Here is a 20,346-nt window from a genome sequence, read left to right as displayed (position 1 = left end):
TTCTAAATTCTAAGATTGCATATGCATTAAGTGATTGGGAATCTTAACTAAGTTGGTTTTCAGTAATACAAGCACCTCCCATCATCAGAATGGGACGTGATTCCTGAACTGTAGGTTTTGGTACCAAAATTGAGGTCTAACCTTACCAGAATAAAAGAACACTAATTATTGGACTGTTAACATAGGCCTAGAGTTTCTTCTGCTTAACCCCAAAATGTCAGATCTCTTTCAGACTGCATCACTTGAACCGGTGGCTTTCCTTTCCTTACTTGGCACCTCTTCCTTCCAGAAGTGACATATCCGAGGCACTGAGCCTCGTGACACTCAGTGAAACCATAAGCGGAAAGGCCTGATCTGCAGAGCCCTGAACTCCCGCAGCCTGCTTTCTCAAAAGCTCTGTGCTTACTGCCTGGCTGGTTTGGTACCTCGTTTGATAAAGCTTGAGGCAAAGAGAAGCAATTGGTCATAATAAATGGAGGGCCACATCATTCTTATTTAAGGAGAGTTAGCATCAGAAGCACATAAGATGCTGCAGAAACTGCACCAGCCTGAGCCCGGCTTTCACCCAGGCTTCTTCCTGAGACAGTTACTTGGCCTGTGACTGCCAGTTTTCTTAGCTGGAGAATACAGTGTTTGAAGAAAAGAAGCCTGACTTAATGCTCAATGTAATAAATGTTCATTACCTTCTTTTCCTTGAAGAAACACTTTTTTTCTCCCAAAGGTTTGACAAAACCAATGTCTGGGCTAAGGATATAGCTCAGCAGGACAGCATGTGCTGAGTTCAGTCATCAGCACATGTGTTCATATATGCTCACACACACTCTCACTAATGCACACACACACGTGCCCAGACATTCACTCATACACCAGCTTCTGCTTTCAAATTATCATTGTCAACGACCTACACATGGCTCTTCACCGGTCCAAAATAACAGCACAAGACCTTAAGACATTGACCCCCAAGGAAAAAAAAAGACTCAGGCAAGAGGAAACAGTGCAAAACCTTCCAGAAGAGAGACCATGGATGGAGTGGAGGGCCTGGCGAGGCATATGGGGTTTGCTCTGTGGGGTATGCAATGGTCTTGCAGAGGCTGAGAATGCAAGTGCTCCCAGGAAATAGTCACATGTAGAGGCCAAGCAGGTCCTTCTAGAACGGCACCATATAGAGAGCATGGCTACATAGGGACTGGAAGAAAAGGCAGCTCACAAAAATCACCAGAAACTTCAAAGAAACTTGCGATCTAAAGGCGACCAAAGTTGAAAGGGCAATGAAAACAAAAGAACTAAGTAAAACAGATAATGTAGGAATGGGGGCAGGGAGGGATGTTATAAAGATCACTAGAAGCTAATACAGAAATGGCAATCATAATAAAGGAAAAGGCTATCAAAAAGGAAATATTGGAAAACGAACATGAGAGACACGCATTGTCTACCTGATAACGTCAGTCCCCTAACAATCGAAGCACCTTATGAAAAGCAGTAACCCATCCAATGAGAAGCATTCCCAATCCCCTCACAAACTGCATGGACTTCTGGGAAAGTTCTTTATGGTGCTGGCAAGACTTCCTCAGGGTTCTCCAAGTCAATGCCCTTTAGGCCTGGACAGGCCCCAAGCAAGGGATCCTGGACAGCTTTTAGTCACAGGCCATGCCAAATGCTGAGACACTGGTGGCATCTTAAGTTTGTGCCCCCAACAGCCCACCTAAGCTGCAATTTCCCCAAAAGCACTTAGTTTTACAAAGGATTTTAACATCACATTGGACATCCCAAGAAGCAAGGCTTGCCGTTAGCAAACTGGATGTTGAAACTTGAATTTTAAGTGACTTGGCAATCATCAAGGAGCCAGAAAGTCATCTGGAAATTATTAAGCCAAGAGGAGTCATTTCCTTACATAAAAAGGGTTACTGTAAATTGCAGTGTGGCTGTCAACCACATTCTTCTACCAGACCTAAGTCCAAATTTCAAAAGCATCAGCTACTTGGCACATTGTGCCTTTCAGGTCTGACAAGCATTTTCCAAGTCTAAAAATGTTTGCAAATTGGCTTAAAAACAAGCAGTTGTATAAACTTTATCCTTTGAGTAAAATACCTAAAAATGCATTTCCCTTTTTTCATGAACTATAAAAGTGTCTCAATTCTTAAACAGCTCATTTTTAGCAGGGCATCATAAAGAGTCCCTCTTGGAAAAGAACTGGCAATTGTCTTTTCCAGACTGAATACAGCACATGAGGTAAATTAGCAGGATGAGTGTCTCAAACACACACATACATACACACACACACATACACACACACACACAAAACATAACTTTAAGGGGAAAAACGCATATAAAATAGCTGAGACAGACATATAAATACCTGTACAAAGACATTAAAAATAACTTGTTTGAAAAAAAAAAACAAAACCAAACCTTAATGCCTGAATCTGTATTCCCAGTTTATTGTACTTGATGCCAGTTAAAAGGAAAGAAATACTGAGTATAACAACATATAAAAAACATTTCCAGAGAGACAAATGTGGAATCGATTCCTGTAAAATGTCTCCCATGAGTTAACTCGCCTTATATTATTCTTATAAATCCATTAATGGATGTTATGGATCATTTTTTAAAACTTTTTTCAGATTTTTATTTTATGTTTATGGGTGTTTGGGCTGCATGTACATCTATGCACCAAGAGCCTATAGTATGAAAGAAGAGGGCATGAGGTCTCCTGGAACTGGGGTTACCCATGGTTATGAGCCACCATTTGGCCCCGGAATCAAAGCCAGGTCTTGAGGAAGAGGAGTAAATGCCCTTCATGTTGAGTCATCTCCTCAACCAAATTATGGGTCATCTTCACTCTCAACGTGACTGGATTTGAATCACCATGAAAACATATGTGCATTCCGGAAAGGTTTAAGTGAAGAAGGAAGGTCAGGTGGTATTGGAGCATACAGGCAAGTCTCTGAATTCAACACCAGCCTAGTCTACAGAGTGAGCTCCAGGACAGCCAGGGCTACCCAGAGAAACCCTGTCTCAAAGAAGGAGAAGAAGGAGGAGGAAGAGGAGGAGGGGGAGGAGAAAGAGAAGGAGGAGCAGCAGAAGAAGCAGCAGGAGCAGGAGAAGCAGGAAGAGGAGGAGGAAGAAGGACCCACTCTGAATGTAGGCAATATTCCATGGGTTTCAAGATTCTGTGAAAGCAGAAAGCGAGCCTAGCACCAGCGCTCTTCCTTCTTTGCTTCCTGGTTGTAGAAGAAATTCAACCGAATATTCACTTTCATGCCACCATGCTTTCCCCACTATGGCATGCTGTACCTGAAAATAAGCCATCCAGTTGCTTTCGTCCTACATACTGTACCAAAAGCATGAGTAACTAACACAAGGAGAATGAGCTAGCAGCGAACCATGTCAAAACGAAGCCAGGCGGGTAGGAAGACGAGGATATCAAAAGCAATATCCATCTGCTCGATGATTGCTCTGGCTGTTTGTCCTTTCTGACTTCAAACCCTTACGGATAAATGGATTATTCTATTGGAACTTAGGAAAGTTGGGCTAAGGAGACATCAGCAGATAAAATGTTTGCTATGAGGACTGGGAACCCACAGGGAAGAGCTGGCTGTGTTAGAGCTGCTCTGGGGAGCTCAAGTTTCACGAAACATTTGTAGGGAAAGAGGACTTCCAGCAATGTTTAGGGATGAGATTGTTAAAATGTGCAAGAGCGTCATCTCCTGCGTGTTAAAAATACCATCTTGGTGTGTTGGTGGGACCAAACCAAGCTTCCCCAAAGGCTTCGAAGTGAGCCTCAGTCTAGACAAAGGCATTTCATGGGAGAGAAGATAAGAAGAGCTAAGATACCAGTGTTCTCTCAAAAAGAATATTTATTTGTGTTAACAAGATCATTTTTACCTCAGCCGACTTTTCTGGATATTTTGGAGGTTCAGGGGTATTGTAATCAAAAACAGCAAATCTGGAAGACGTACTGTGGCAAGTGGTCACAGTAAGTCTTATATCCCCAGAACCCATGCTCTCTGAGTTCAGCCTCATAAAGTGGAGAGAGACAGAGGAAGACACTCAACAGCAACTTAGCACCTCTGCACAGATTGGTGCACATGTGCACGCACGCACACACAAACAGGCATAGACACACACAATGATTATAAGATTCATAATCATAACTAATATTTGTAGAGTCAGGTGTGGTGTCACATGCCTTTAGTCCTCTGATGGCCCAGAGCAGGCTCTGGGCTGACCCGTTCACTGAAAGAACACACCTTCAGTTCCAAGGCAAATTTGTGGATCTCTATGGACGTTTGAGCTGCTCCTTAGTTAAACTTGATTAATATGACTTTAAGCTGTTAGAGTCACTAAACCAAAACTGTTTGCATGTAATGATTCTAAAATTTGAAAACAAAAGTCTCTTCACAAAATTATTTTGAGCTAAAGAAGCTAGATAGAAGAGCTGGTTTTCCCAGTGTAGGGAAGAAAAAGCAAGGGAGAGGAAAGTGGCTTTAGGAGGGCCTTCAATGTACGAAGAAAATTTTCTCTTTTTTTAATGATTAATTTAATTTAATTTAACATGCATTGGTGTGAGGGTGTCCGATCCACTGGAACTGGAGTTACAGAGAGTTGTGAGCTGTCATGTGTGTGCTGGGAATTGAACCCAGGTCCTCAGGAAAAACAGTCAGTGATCTTAACCACTGAACCACTTCTTCAGCCCCAGGAAGAGGGATTTCTAAGCTACAGTAGTGTTTCAACATGACCACTTGCCACAGTAAGTCTTCCAGATTTGCTGTTTTTGATTACAATACCCCTGAACCTCCAAAATATCCAGAAAAGTCGGCTGAGGTAAAAATGATCTTGTTAACACAAATAAATATTCTTTTTGAGAGAACACTGGTATCTTAGCTCCTCTTATCTTCTCTCCCATGAAATGCCTTTGCCTAGACTGAGGCTCACTTCGAAGCCTTTGGGGAAGCTTGGTTTGGTCCCACCAACACACCAAGATGGTATTTTTAACACGCAGGAGATGACGCTCTTGCACATTTTAACAATCTCATCCCTAAACATTGCTGGAAGTCCTCTTTCCCTACAAATGTTTCGTGAAACTTGAGCTCCCCAGAGCAGCTCTAACACAGCCAACTCTTCCCTGTGGGTTTTGTGGTCACTAGCTCTGCTTCCTTCGTCTGTCTCAGCAGAGGGCCCGAGGAAACTACTCAAAGCTCAGACCTCAGCCCATCTGCTCTACAGGCTGTTAAAATCTGAATCAAGAAATGGCCCATTGGTTCACTGCTAAAGGCTTGGTGCCCACCTCAAGTACAGGGAGGTTTTGGAAACCCTAGGGCCTTAGCTGGAAGAGGTAGTTTGGGGGTGCGGGGCTCCCTTCAGCTGTGCATCTTATAGGTGTCCTTTTCCTGCCCACCATGTGAGCCGTTTTGCTCTGCTACATGCCTCCTGCCATGACGTTCCAACTCACCACCAGCCCAGAAGTAACAGAGTCAAGCACGGCCTTGAACTTCTGATACTCCTGCTTCTACCTCCCAGCTGCTGTAATTACAGGTACACAGCACCTATCAAGCCCAGGTTATGTCGCTCTGGGGAAGGGACCTAGGGGTTCCTGTGTGTCAGACAAGTGCTCTACCAACTGATCTACATCTTCACTCCCATAGTGAAGCAGTGTTTTTCTGTTTTTAAATTGAACTCCAGTTGCAAAGTAAGCAAGATCGTAACACACACAGGAACAGCTAATCACATGGCAGGATGCACATCACCACAGCAGGTGCTGCTACGAAAGACCCACACAGCGGGTGGGATAGAAGAGAGGAGAAAATGGAATTTTTTCCAGTAGGCAAAAGCTAGGGTCAATTACTGCTCCCTACCAGCTGAGACCCCAGTTCTGCCAGCATGAACTGTGTGGTTCTGGAAAGAAACTCAGCATCTCTGAGCCTCTTTCTCCTCATCCACTTAAAAAGAAGTTATAATGATAGCGAGCATCCTTTAATTTATGTGACAGTTGGGAAGAATGATAAAGGGTGAGATGAGAGAAAGCTTGTACCACTGCAGACTTGGACAAGGCTCTCTACTCAGATTTCCCTTCCCTTCGCTCCTGAACAAAGCTCCTTTGAAAGCTTCCATGCTTGGTTGTATTCAGTCTTTCAACACAATTCCTCTTAAAACGCATGGAAAGTGTAGCCCCATGGAAATACAGGGGGCCTGATGACTTTGTTGGAACAGGAGGGAGAAGGTTGGCTGTTCTCAAATGTTTTGTTATGTCATCCCTTCTCTTTTCAAACAAAGTCTTGAGATAAGGCCCAGGATAGCAATAAACTTGCAATCTTTTTGCCTCTGCTTCTCAGTTACTGGGATTACAGGCATACATCACCAAGACAGGGTATTATTTTCTTTTATTTCTAGACATAGTAAAGATATCTTCTGCTCCTCTGTGTGATGGTTTGAATAAGAATGGTTCCCATAGGCTAATGTATTTGAATACTTGGTAAGGACTGTGAGATGTGGCCTTGTTAGAGAGATGGGAAGAGCTGTGAGGTTTTAAAAGCCCACACCATTCCCAATTACTTTGCTCTGCTCTTGTGGATAAGGTAGTAAGCCCCCAACTACTGCTCCAGCACCATGCTTGCCTGCCTGATGCCACATTCCTCACAGTGGACTCACCCTCTGAACTGTAAGCCCCAATAAACTCTTGCTTCTATAAACTGTGTTGATCATGTGTCTCATCACAGAAATAGAAACATATCTAAGACAGGCTGCTACAGCACAGTCTGGAATTAGTGAGAAGTCTCGCATAAAGGGACTTCCACAGTCTCATGATGATGCCCTGTCCCCAGCGGAGGGTATCAGCTCAGAAGGCGCACCTCCACCCTTTAAATTTTCTTGCATGATTTCCTTACTATACTTGTTTCTTTAGGGCATGTTTAGAATTGATTGGGCAGAGTCAACTTATCATGGTTTAAACTTGCTTCTTAACAAGCATGTCTAGAACTTGCTCGATCTTGAGCTGAAAAGAAAAAAAAAAACTAGATCCAAACATGACAAAATTAACTTCTGTTGAGTGAAGCATAGCCAGGAAGTCAGTTACATCACAGGCAAAAAAGATTTCAACTATTAAACAGTAAAAGACATGTACTCTTTAATCTATTTGCTTGCCCAGAAAATATTTATTGAGTACATATTAAATACTCAGCGCTATTTGGAGCTTGACAGCAAAATGAGTCCTTACACATTAAGACATTAATGTTCTAATGAGACTACAAAACAAACATGTATAAAGTACAAAAACAAGTCATGGTGACGGTCATGTACGTGAGAGCACAAGAGTAAAAGAGCAGTAGGAAGACATTACATTAAACAAGAGAATGGGTGCCCTTCAGAAGAAATAGACCCTAAGATAAAAGCCTTATTTGCACATTTGAAGATGAATAGGAAGTGATTATGGAGGAGGATGTATAAGAAATGGAATAGGATGAGGTGAATTGGTCATGGGAGGACATATCAGCTGTGTTTACAAATCTGGGATTAGAGTTGGAATGTAGCAAGCACAGTGTGAATGAAGCCTGATTGATGCTTTTCATAGATTGACAATTCTTCCTGATTAAGAAACTGACCAGAGGTGTGGTAGTGCCTGCCTTTAATCCCAGCACTCAGGGAGGGGCAGAGGCAGGCAGATCGCTGTGAGTTTGAGGTCAGCCTGGTCTTCAAAGCAAATCTGGGTCAACCAAGGCTACACAGAGAAACCCTGTCTCAAAAAAACAAAAAGAGAGAGAAGAAAGAAAGAAAGAAAGAAAGAAAGAAAGAAAGGAAGGAAGGAAGGAAGGAAGGAAGGAAGGAAGGAAGGAAGGAAGGAAGGAAGGAAGGAAATTGATCAGACACCAGTCAAAAAGTAAAGGGCAGGATTACTCTTTTCTTTTTTTAATGGAATAAAAGTTTAAGCTCTCATGAGAAAAAAATTACAAAACCAAAGTTTACTATGAGGTTGGCAACAACTATACAATTTGAAGCATGATCAACTACTGATACATAAGATACGTAAATGTAGGTTACATGCTAACACTTTAATGACATTTCTTATCAAAAATATTACTTAAATATGACTTATATTATACTCTAGCTCAAAGGAGACCTCAATGTCACCATATAAAAATGTTCCCAGGACTAAAGAGATAGTTTAACCATAAAGACCATTTACTATTCTCCAGAAGGTCAAAGTTCAGTTCCCTGTACATACATTATGGAACTTAAAAACACCTGTAACTACAGTTCTCAAAGATCTGACAAACTCTCCTGGCCTCCTCAGGTACCACACATGCAATTAGACAAACCACACACAGATAGACATGCATACATTAGTTTTAAGATGTTCTTCATATGCAGTTCATGAGGCCCCGTGAAGAACTATTGGCAGCTAATGGTTGATGGGAAATGAGATGTCACTGTCTTCAGTGGTGTAGCCACTGATAAATTGCCCATGTTCTAGTAAATAATCCCTCACTGTGCTTATGCAAGAAACCATAAGTAAACTCAATGGATCTCTCTCTCTTCTGTTTCTCTGCCTCTGTTTCTATCTCTTCCACACACACACATACACACAAGGACAAACAAGATTGTTCACCAGGTAGAGCTGCCCACCACTACGCCTGACGACCTGAGCACAATCCCTAGTACCCACTCTGTCAAAGAAGAGAACTGACTCCCGAAGGCCCTCCTCTGACCTTCACCTGCACACCATGGCACAAGCAAATGTAATCAACTAATAAACAAATGTTTGGGTTCTTTTATAGGCGGATACTTGGGAAGAAGAGTTTCAGTGGCAGGAAAAGGATGAAAGAAGTAGGAGGAGTAAGGACCAAAATGCATTATACACTTAATAAAGATAGATAGATAGATAGATAGATAGATAGATAGATAGATAGATAGATAGATAGATGGATGGATGGATGGATGGATGGATGGATGGATGGATGGATGGTTCGATGGATAGATAGATAGATAGATAGATAGATAGATAGATAGATAGATAGATAGATAGATAGATAGATAGATAGATAGATGGTTAAATGTCCTCCTTTTAAGCTGCAGAGATAGCTCAGTGGTTAAGAGTGAGCACTGCTCTTGCAAAGGGCCCAAGTTCAGTTCCCAGCACCTATGTGGTCTGCTCATAACTCCCTGTAACTCTAGACCTGGTGCCCTCCTCTGGCCTGCACTATCATCTACACTCATGTGCACAACCTATGTACACAAAATTAAAAGTAAAATCAATCTTTAAATGTTCCCTGTTTGTAATGTTTTCTGTGGTTCTTTTGAACACTAAATAGTTCTTTGTAAATGTATTTGGTTATGTGAATCTAGAGGCAGCAATCACTTGAGTGTCTATGGTCAATCCTGTAAGACAAAATATTTGATGGTCACATGCTTTCCAGGCATATCATCACCAGACAGAAGACATACTGGAAATGGAGTAAACGAAAAATGAGCTGACCTTACAGTGTCTGTCACAATGATGAGCAAAAGCCCATCTTTCTAGATCACACACCTCTTCACCATCATGACTAGCCAGTGTCACTCTCCCCAAGTCCAGTCATAAGGAGGACAAGCCATCAAGCTTAGCTGCCTATATTCTAGTTCCAAACACCTCCATTAGTTCTAGGGTTTTTTCAAACAAATATTTTACCTCTCAGCCCTTTCACTTCTCTTCTGAGAAAAGTATACTTGGACGATAACAGTCCTGCAGTACAAGGACAAGTGGACACAGTGTGCTTGCCAGGTATTTACATGACAAAAAAAAGTCATAAATACTAGGTGATTTGATTTTTAGTTATTTGCTCTTCGACAAAACCATCACTAACAGTTTAAGCCGGCTTGCTCTGGCGTAGTTCAAACTCGTGAACCCTTCTCGTCCTATGCCCCTTTGTGTGTAAACATACATAAACTAGGTATACGAACAAACAGTTACCGATAAGAAGGCACACATAAGTGTATTTTAAAATACTTCTTTGATATTTGATCTATCATTTATTTAAAACAAAAACAGCTTTCCGTGCTAATAAGGTAGTGTGCTTTTTTTATAGAAAGAATTAAATGTGGGCTGAGTAGTTGATATTTTGATGTTAGAATCATCAATGCTAATTGTCAGTTCACATAAATATGTAGCACAAAATGGAAGAAGCATGTTTTGAGCCAGTTCAAGAGGTATTGGAAACTCTGTTCTGATCACAAGCATTTAATGATTTTTTTTTGTTATTGTTGTCAACAACCCAAACTGCAATTCTTGAAATCAAACATCCCAACACAATAAAGCTCAAAGCTACATTAACTTGCTACTTAACGTACTGAGAAATGGCTGTAGGAAGTTAGTAAAAATCTTTTGCTTTCCATTAACTGTTCTGTTCTTATCCGAGCAGAAGATTTCATATATATAGTAAGAACACTGCGATTCGTAACCTGTGCTAGTCTCTAATGTGTTCCTGCCCATTAGCGCCGCATGCTGTGATTTCATTCAAACTATCTCACTATGACCAATAAACGTTTACAGTTCTGCCCACTAATCCTATACAGGCCTTCTCTAAGCTCTTTTCTGCATGCCCTTCCTTCCCTACAGTGCTTGAAGATGAAGATAATACCCCGGAACTATGTACCATTATCCAGAGACACCTAAGCCCCGGGCTGAACATGCTGTGCCTGGGGATGAGAACCAGTCTTCCAGCATACTGGCTGTGGCATTGTATAATCTTTGAAAAGGCTGTTGGTTTGACTGCTGTGATTCATCTCTAGGCTTCCTATTAGCCTCATCTCTTCAGCAGAGGAGCAGCTGATTGGCTAAGTAACTGGTTTGGTGTTGTGCAGATATGACAGCTATTATCCTTACTAAGCTTCAGTACATCAAACATGTTTTTAAAGAAGCACACCAGTAATTACCTTTGGAAACTGAAGAGTAAGCACAGCTAGACAGAATTTATCATTTCTTCAGGCTCCAGCACACTCTTGATAGGTAACAGGCTTAAGACCTAAAAACAACAATTAAACAAGCCAGCCTTCTGACTGGACACAAACATCCATTCATTCATCAAACATTTGAGATCTGTCTGTCCAGAACTTGAAGGGCAAGAAAACAACACTCACATCTCAAGTCTGAACATGCTCTTGGTATCCAGGAGAAGAGGGTGTGCAAGGAGTACCAGAGCTCCCCGAGGTGATCCACGCACTCCTGTCACACACACTAGAAAGGATAATGCCTCTCATTGTCACATGTGGACAGCTGCACTTTACCAAAAGCTGAAGAAACGCCCCCAGCTGTGACTCAGGTTAGCCTTCTGTGGCTCACTGAAATGAGGCAACCTTCCTTGTCTTGGCTTCACCTTCCTCACTGGTGAAAACCCAGGGAGTCAACTGTTACGTAAATGGATGAGACAGCCAGCGCTCTGAGGAAATGGACACAGAAGGCATCACTCATCTACTTGTTTAGAGGGAAGAGGCCAACACTGACTTAAATAACCTTGACCAAAATATCCAGATCCTGCTCTGGGTAGCAAATTCACTTCAAGCCGACACTCATCACCTTTGACCCAAGGAGTCCTCTCTCCAGCTGAGTTGAGGATATCGCTGCATTGAAGGTATAAGTTGTCTTTTCCATTACTTCATGAACACACCCATTTCTAGTTTTTAGTCCACCAGTAGAAGAATCCAGAGGACAAATGTGCTGGAACCCACCCAGTTCCTCAGGAAGTTCCTTGAGCTCCCTGCTCAGGCTTCCTGGAGTCAGGCTATTCTGGTAACATTGCAACCCTGGTTCCTATTTGTGAGACTCTGTCCCTTCCCAATGGATTTTCGGAATTCCCTGGCCTGGCACCATCCCTCCTTTTCCTAGAAGCCTTTTGTTTTGTTTTGTTTTAGTGGTTGTTGTAGTTGTGGTTGTTGTTTTTGTTTTTGAAACAGGATTTCTCCCCATAACCTTGGACTCGCTCTGTAGAACAGGCTGGCCTCAAACTCACAGAGACCTGCCTGCCTCTGCCTCTGCCTCCTGAAAGCTGGGATTAAAGACTTGCAACACCACCACCAGGCTCCTCAGAGCCCTTCCAATTTGTCAAACGGAAAGTTTCTTCAGGAAATCGTGAACTGTCACACAACAAAGGAGAGGGAGAGGGGAAACACAATTCAGACATTTTTCAAACACATGAGAAAGCTCTGCAGCTAGAAGTCAGAATCGTAACTGCTCCCTTAGAGAAGACACGGAGCATACTGGGCACTTGTAGCTGGTTACTTCCTTGAGTGAGAGGCCCAGTCTGTGCCTTGACCTATGTGCTACAGGTTCATGGCACAGCTCCTACAGGTGTGGACTCGACACCTTGGTGTTTCACTGAATAGACAACAGAAGACCCTGCTGTAAGCCACTCATTAAAGTTATGTCTCATGCGAGGCTGATGTGTTTAAAAGCTACCACGACCCAGCCCAATAAGCAAGCGTGCGTGCGTATTTGTGTCTCAAGGGTTGCCCTGACAGAATGAGTAGGCCCTGGTGGGCTCTGCCTCCGTGCCATCACACACTGTGCAAGGGACCTTTACAGCAGTGACCTGGAGATGCTATCAACTCACAAGACTATTCCTTCCAAGGCATGCCTCTCTCGGGAAGGTTCAGAGAGGAAACTAAGGAATTATTGACTGAAATAATAACCCTGACAAGAACCTGGCATACAGCAGGCATCTAGCACATGTTTTTTGGATGACTAAGTGGAAGACTCTATGAGAGGAACTGTCAAGTAGAAGACAGGGAGCGGGCCGATGTGACTGTGACGTAGGCACAGGGGTGGGGCCGAGAAGAAACGCTGAGTGAATCCACAGCTGACACACAGACACTCAGACAAAGCCCTGGCCTACAGGGAGACGGCACCAACTGACGGCAAGAGTCTGTCTGCACTACTCTGCACTGGGAGAAGAAGTGAGTTCTGACCCTTAAATCGGTTACAGTTGTAGCCTTAAGATTATGCCCGTGCTTGGCAGCACGCCAAATCCTCAAGGGAAGAATACTTTTGTGCCCCCAGCACCTTGCCTCTTACGGGAAAACAAAAACTATTGTACCAGACAGTGAGAAAGGGGACGATCTCTGCGAGACAAAGGAAGAAATGGCAGAAGTGAAGGTCTAACTGAAGGGACGTCACATTAGGGTGATTTAGCCTAAGTATGAAAAACAAAGACTTCCTCACTAACAGGGAGATCCATACCTGCCAACATGGAGGAAAGGAAAGCGTACTGTATAAACAGGGAGGCACTGGCGATTCTTAGCGAGCACAAATGTTTTTCAGTCAACATCTCATTTAACTGCACAAACACTGTGGGTTTGAAAGGAGAAAATTGCATGTGTACTTATGAAGAGAATGACGAAAAAAATAAGATAAAGAAATAGAGCAGGACCAGATTACAAAGAACAATGAATGACGCAGTAAGAATTGTGGAGTTTAAAGTTTTTCATTAAAAGCATTTATAGAAATGAAAATAAATAATTTTCATGTGACTTTCAGCAAATAAGGAACTAACAAGATCAGATTTGTACTTGGAGAAAGTTTCTATGAAACAGCTGGTATAAGAACTGACTATAGGACCTTTTATAAGTTTTAATATGTATGTGTCTGTGTGTGTGTGTGTGTGTGTCATGTCCATTGTCACACAGGTGCCCACAGAGGCCAGAAGAGAAGAGAGTGTCAGATCCCCTGGAGCTATAGGTGGTTGTGATGTGATCTGGTACCTAAACTTAGGTTCTCTGCAAGAGCAATGATTAATAGAGTGTTGTTGTCCAGTGGCTTTTACAGTAACCATGCAGGGTGGAGACTGTCCCACCCCACCATTCGCAGTTATATAGGTGACAGTGACGAGGAAATAACATAAGAAATGGAGGTGAGGTACAGCTAAATCCCCACTGGTTATACCTGGCGTGTGTCTTGTTTGAACATGGCTTGAACTAGTAGTTGCTTATGACTGACTGAGACATAGCTATTTGTTACAAGTATAGGTTTACACCCTACTTAAATATCATATGAAGTTTATTGTACCAAGAAAATTTACAATTCAACTTGGCAATTGAAATTACATGTTCTTGCCAGGTGGTAGTGACAAACACCTTTGAGCCCAGTGCTTGTGAAACAGAGGCAAGTGGATCTCTGGGTTCAAGGCCAGCCTGGTCTACAGAGTGAGTTCCAGGACAGCCGGGGCTGCACAGAAAAATCCTGTTCTAAAACAAAACAAAATAACAACAACAAAAGAAAGAAAGAAAGAAAGAAAGAAAGAAAGGAAGGAAGGAAGGAAGGAAGGAAGAAAGAAAGAAAGAAAGAAAGAAAGAAAGAAAGAAAGAAAGAAAGAAAGAAAACAAAAGAAATATGTATTACCCAATAAGTTTCTCTGAACTTAGAAATATTTTCAAATGAGTATTTGTCACTCTGTCTGCAGTTGAAAAACAACAGTACACACTCCTGAGACTTTTGGTGGCCTATAAACAATACAGGTGTGTAGTGAGTGTTCAGTATTTTACAGACCTGGGGGCTGCTGCCACGTTTAGAAAGAACACAAGCTTAGAGAGAAAGCGGGGTAGAATTTGCTTACACCAGTGGTGGACGCAGAAAGTACAATTTAAAAAAAAAAAATCAAGGAGGTCTTTAAATTTCTAAAATTCTTGAGCACAGAGGCAAACGAGGTGGTAAGTACAGTGACAGAGCATCTTTGAAGGGTAGACCTGGGGACAGGTGGAGGCCCAAACCAGTTGGAAGCAAACAAAGATCCACGCCTCTTAGTCCAGTGCCAGACTTGGCGGTGTACCCCAGCTGGCACCGTTCAGTCCTTTTACAGGACGATAGTGATACTAGAAGATGCAAACCCAGAGGCAGCAGGACAGGCAGGGGGGCAGGAGAGCGGTGGTCAAGGGAGCCCGGACCTCGAGAGCAGCAAGAACCCCCAGACTGGGAACCAGTGATCAAGCAAGGCCACGAACAGCATCCCTGCTTTTTGATCTCATCAGTATTTTATCTGTTTAAGTTAAGGGTTTGTCCCCTGAGCAGACGGAGGAAACTATTAGGTATAGGAAATTAAAAGGTACCAGCAGGAGCAAACTAAAATTAGTGGGTCCAGGCTGTGTTTTCTAGCACTTCATCATCACCTACTCTATGACCTTGCCAGGAGTGCTTTGCCTGCAAACCACTGCCTAACTCTGTTTTAAACCAATGTTTAATCATAAACTAGCCCTGCTACATTATTACTATTCCAAACAGCATTTCCACCCAGATAAGCATCTGATATCATTCTGTTGCATTATCTTAAAGGGCACCAGTCCTACATTTGTTTTCACTGAAAAATTAGTCCCCCAAGTAAGCAAACCTGTTTAATACACTCATTTTTCTTAAGAATCTAAGTACAATTTAAAATGAAGTAAAGGGGAAAGCAGTAAAATGACAATAGCTCCCACCTCTCACACATTCCATAAATCCCCCCCCCAAATGAATTTTAATAACTTTAGTTTGGGTTCTAAGGATAACATATTACGCATTTGTAGTCACAGAGAGAAAATGGAAACGGGAAGCAAGTGCTGACATGGAATCAGGTCATCATGTCAAGTTTTGCAAGGCTATTGGACTTTCTTGACCTTGGGAGAGTCAAAACTGCAGCTGAAGGGGTGGGGCGGGGAGCTCAACAGAAAAGCACATACACAGTAAGTAAGGAGGCATGTTCAATCCCCAGCACCACCACAGGTGAAAAGTATACTTTCATATAAAACTATAAGTGAGGACAAAGACAGCAGACGAGATTCTACACAATATTACATGGTACAGCATATATGCATACATGAGATGAATGAATCAGAAGCTTAGGAAGAGCAAATCAACAGAAAGACCAAGATACAGGGAGAATACTAACAAAAAGGAGAGCTTCATGATACTGTCTTATTCCTGTACAAAGATGCTTTAGAAAATACCTTGAAATCAACACTTTATCTTCAAACTAAAGGTTCTTGAAAGCAATAGACTGTTGCAATGAAGAGTCAGGCATTCTTTTTCCTGGGCAAAAGAATATCTTAAATACATGCTTTAAATGTAAAGAAAACGCTAACAAGAGAACCAACTAGCATCACTTCAAATATCCAGAGTCCTCCCAAAAAAAAATAGCTGATATAAATTTTAAATAAGAATATGAGTCCAGGCATGATGCTCTATGCCTTTGGTCCCAGCAGTCTAGGGCCAGAGCAGGTGATCTTCATGAGTTCAAAGCCAGCCTGGTCTACAGAGCAAATTCCAGGCCGTAAAGGGCTACATGGAACTCTGTCTCAAAAAGAAAAAAAAAAAGAATATATGAATACAAAAATTATTCAAATAGCTTCATAGTCCAACTGGCATATGAGGAAAAAGCATTTACTTTTAATTTCTCTAACAATATTAAGGGGATCTTACAGTACCTTTAGAAACACTGTGTTCTTCATGAATAAGAAATGTACCAAGTTGCCAAATTATTGCTGCTAAGCCTTTCCAAAGACCAGGACGGGAAGGGAAGATGAACACACACAGTCTTTTATAGATAACACTTGCCAGGAGTTCACAGTGTGCATTTTTTTTTCATGGAACTCTTACACACGATTAGCATGCTAGGACGAACAAGCAACAGCGACTTTCGTAAGATCTACATATTGACCACTGGATGAGAAGCGAGCTATCTGCACAGTTCCAGAAACAAGCATAAGTCTTCAAATACTGACACTGCCTAGGAGTTGTAAAAGACCAAAAAAATGCCAAAGGCACACAGATGCCATGTCTGAACAAAAATGACCCCGCCATCACTTCCATTCCCTCTCCCTCCATCCTCCACAAGCAAATGAAAAAGAGAATGGAGAGTTCAACTTGCTTTCTGAAATTATGCAGAGCAAGCATCACTAATGGAAAATTACAGGTGAAGCCTTCACTATGCCTGGTTTATGAATGAGCAGTTATTTCTCTTAACTACATTGCTGGGATTTTTCCACTCTCATTTCAATTCTGAATACACTGTTTATAACTTCTCCCAGCCTGGCATGCCCTCCCTCACATCTCTCCAAGTCACCTTGGGACAGCTCAAAGTTTCAGCCCGTAAAGGCACCGAAAGCTAACTTCTGAGACATCCCTACCACCTGAAAAGAATGTTACTTACATCTCATGTCCTCTCGCTGTATAGTAAAAATGTAACATTTAGCATTTATTAATTTTAGTTTTCCTTCAAAAGCACGTTTTTAAATGTGTGTGCACGCACGCAGGTGTGCGTTTCTGTATGCAGTGTATATGTGAGTAGGTGTGAATGTGGATTGGGATAGGGGTGGGAGTGTATAATTGGAGACCAAAAGGCAATGTCAGGTTTTCCCCAATCTCCTCTTGGCCTCATTTATTTTTTGTATCACTTTATTTATTTATTTTAAAACAGTCTCTCGAATCTAAAGCTCATCCTTTGGGCTAGGCTGGCAACCCAGCGAGTCGAAAGGCCACCTCAGCAGCCCTTCCTGTCCAGAGGCTTGTGGTATGGATGTTGGGGATCCAAATGAGAGTCCTCCTGCTGGTGAGAGCAAGTGAGCCATCTCCCCGTCCTGCATGTCTTTCTTTAAAGAAAATAACTAAAATTATTTTTAAAAATTACATTTTTAAAAATTACTGTTTCTCTGACAGTCTTGGTATTTCTATTTTCTCGGGGAGTCTTTACGCCTAATCTGAATTCTTAAATATACTGAGGAGCTGTAGGTGTGATTCAGCAGAGAGCTGTTGTCTAGCATGTCCCGGGGCCCTGAATTAAATTCCTAGCTATTGGATAAAGCAGCATGTGGCACCAATAACTCCAAAATGACTTCAATGCTGGTGGAGGCGACAATCTTAGAACAAGCAGTTATTCTGATCCCCAAGTTTGGAAGGACTCTTTTGATCCATTCGAAGAGTCACCTTAAGAGTTTTGACTCAGGGTTACAAGTTAGGTTGTAACTTAAAGGTTGTAGCTCAGGGCCGGAGAGCAGGTGTGGGATGCCTTGAGTCCAATCACAAGCACGCACATGCGCTCGCTACCTCCCAGTTCGTCAACAACAGAATAAAACAGCCTAGTCTGAAGGCAACCACGCGGGATGCCTTGAGTCCAATCACAAGCACGCACATGCGCTCGCTACCTCCCAGTTCGTCAACAACAGAATAAAACAGCCTAGTCTGAAGGCAACCACGCAGGGGCTCTCTCGCCTTCACAGAATAAAAGGAACAGAAGCTCTTGTCAGCGAGACACATCTGGAAGAATGACAAACCATCTGTGAAACGAGCCTAGGCTGTTTTGGTTTCTCAACTCCAGAGGGGGTGAAGGGTGGCAGTGAGCACACTGGCTATCCAGGTGCGTGACAGGCATCAGCATCCCAAAGAAATGCCCCCGGGATTCCCAGCCTCGCTCAGGGTCCGGCTTTCTGGGAAGTGCCCTCATAGAGACGTCTGAGGAAGCCGGACCTCTACCGAGCCTCTGGGACGCGCGGTACCCAAACCTAGTGGTGGAGCTCTGGGTGATCTGCACGGAAGTGCGAGGACTAGGCATCAGGGGATTGGAAACGGAAAAAATGCACAGCACCCCATACTGACTAAGTCACCGGACGCAAGCTCAGATTGGCCGGGAAACCAAGACTCCCAAATCCAATGGCAAGGAGTTGTAAGACACTCACCTCCACCCATCTTTGAGCCTCTGCGAAAGCAACCGAGCAGTCGGCCTCGGCGTCCTCCATCCCTTCCACGACTAGGGCAAGAGAGGGAGAAAGCAGTTCAGTGGGTGCGCGCCGGGACCCAGAGCCCCCACGCGACCCCTCCCTTTGTTGCGATGTGCAGTTTAAGCTCAGGAACCTAGCAGAACTTAGCGGCGTAGCTCTCTCGAAACTCCTAAAACTGGCTCAGATCCAGCGGGACTGGAGCAGGAGAGGGAAGCCTTGGGACTAACTGGAAGCAGTGTGCAGCGGCGGGAGCCGGGACTCCTGGGAACTTCAAAAGTCGCCAGCGCTGTCGCCGCCCCCGGCAGTGGCCCCGCCCCGGCCCACCCCCTACGGGCTAGTCCCAGCTTCAGTCTGTAGGTCTCTGCCCCTGACCAGGGTCCTCGCCGTCACCTCTCCGGTCAGCCTATCTGGGCGGGGAGATGCCACGGTCGGCAGGGCGGGAGGAGATGCGCCCCAGCCCGCATCCTTCCCGCCTCTGCCCGCCTTCCCTGTCCGGGGCCCTCGGGAGGCGGCGCCCCTTCTGCCTGCGGCCTGACATACCAGGAATAGCTGCACACAATTGCACCTTTCCGGGCCAAGAAGCTTGCCCCGCGGGGACGCGGAGTCGCCTGGCCTCGCTGCCACTGCCCCCTCGGCACCTTCCCCACCCCACTCCACCGAGCCCGCTGGCCCGCCCCAGATGCTGCGTGGTCCCCGCCACCGCTCCGGCTTCCGGCCGCAGGTGAGGGTACCGACCTGGGCAGTGGCGGCCGGTCCCCTAGACTGGGCTGGATCGCTCGTGGGTCCTGTGGAAGAGACCCGCGGCTTCATTTCTCCTCTTGCCACAAGGGGTTTGGCGAACTGAAGGAACTCGACTTTTCTCCCACCTCACCCGCCCTGCTTCGCCCAGTTCTGGACGCTGGACCGCCCTCACCGGGAGAGTCTACACTCCGACCCTTCGAGGTGTGGCACCCGTGACGTTATCCACCGTGAGCAGTGGGCGCGGGACCAGACCTGCAAGGTGCACAAGGTGATCCAACGCCTGCCAGCTTTCCAAGGCGACTCCTGGCCTCTCTCCCGGCTCCAGAAGTCCCAACCAGGCCACCTAGGACTTCACCGTGGGAAGAAGAGAAGACCAGCCCTTCTTTTCTGGAAAAGAAGCAAAGTTTCATTCTTATTTTCCTGACTCGTTGTTGGTGTGTGTGTGTGATAAAAGAAAACTCAAACGCACGGCAGAGAAACAGACATGCGTTTCTAAGGAAACAGCCTAGCACCTGGACTTACCTCACCTCGTCCTTCTCTCTACTACGTGAGATTTAAAGTCAGGTACAGTTCGTCTTCAAAGAACTGTGTCCCGCATTGTCCTAATACCATTTTCACATATAACTCAATAAAGCCAATAAAATTGCTAATTCATAACCAACCTAGGCTCGGATTTCCCCATCTGATCCCCAAACCTCTTTTGCAGCTGACTTACCTAGACCAAGAAGCAATCAGTGAATCTGCATTCCATTTGATTGCAGATTTTTTCCCCTAGAAGGGCCTCCTTCTCCCCCACTTCTTCCTTTTTTGGAATGGCATTGCATGTTTCAAAAAACAGGCTGCCTTCTGGATTTGTCTTATGGCTTCTTTGTGGTGTCTTCAACATATTTCTTTCTCAGT

The 20,346-nt window shown here is 43.9% G+C and overlaps 1 protein-coding gene across 8 annotated transcripts in view; it reads right to left on the bottom strand.

The window, feature by feature from the left end:
* Positions 1-19,811, bottom strand: part of Lmo7 (LIM domain 7) — a 206,472-nt gene extending 186,661 nt beyond the window's left edge. For 3 of the 8 annotated variants that reach the window (XM_060391541.1, XM_021647000.2, XM_060391546.1), the window contains exon 1: positions 18,664-18,947. In XM_060391541.1, coding sequence (XP_060247524.1) covers positions 18,664-18,723 — 60 coding nt within the window. In that variant the 5' untranslated portion in view covers positions 18,724-18,947. Of the gene's footprint in view, positions 1-18,663; positions 18,949-19,698 lie in introns of those variants that run through there. The other 5 variants (XM_021647002.2, XM_060391547.1, XM_060391542.1 and 2 more) reach the window with 4 other exon arrangements.
* Positions 19,812-20,346: the final 535 nt, after the last annotated feature.

The sequence above is a fragment of the Meriones unguiculatus genome, chromosome 9, assembly GCF_030254825.1.
Source record: "Meriones unguiculatus strain TT.TT164.6M chromosome 9, Bangor_MerUng_6.1, whole genome shotgun sequence".
Lineage (NCBI taxonomy): Eukaryota > Metazoa > Chordata > Mammalia > Rodentia > Muridae > Meriones > Meriones unguiculatus.
Note: the sequence above shows the minus strand (reverse complement) of the source record. Positions and strands in the feature narration are given on the sequence as shown.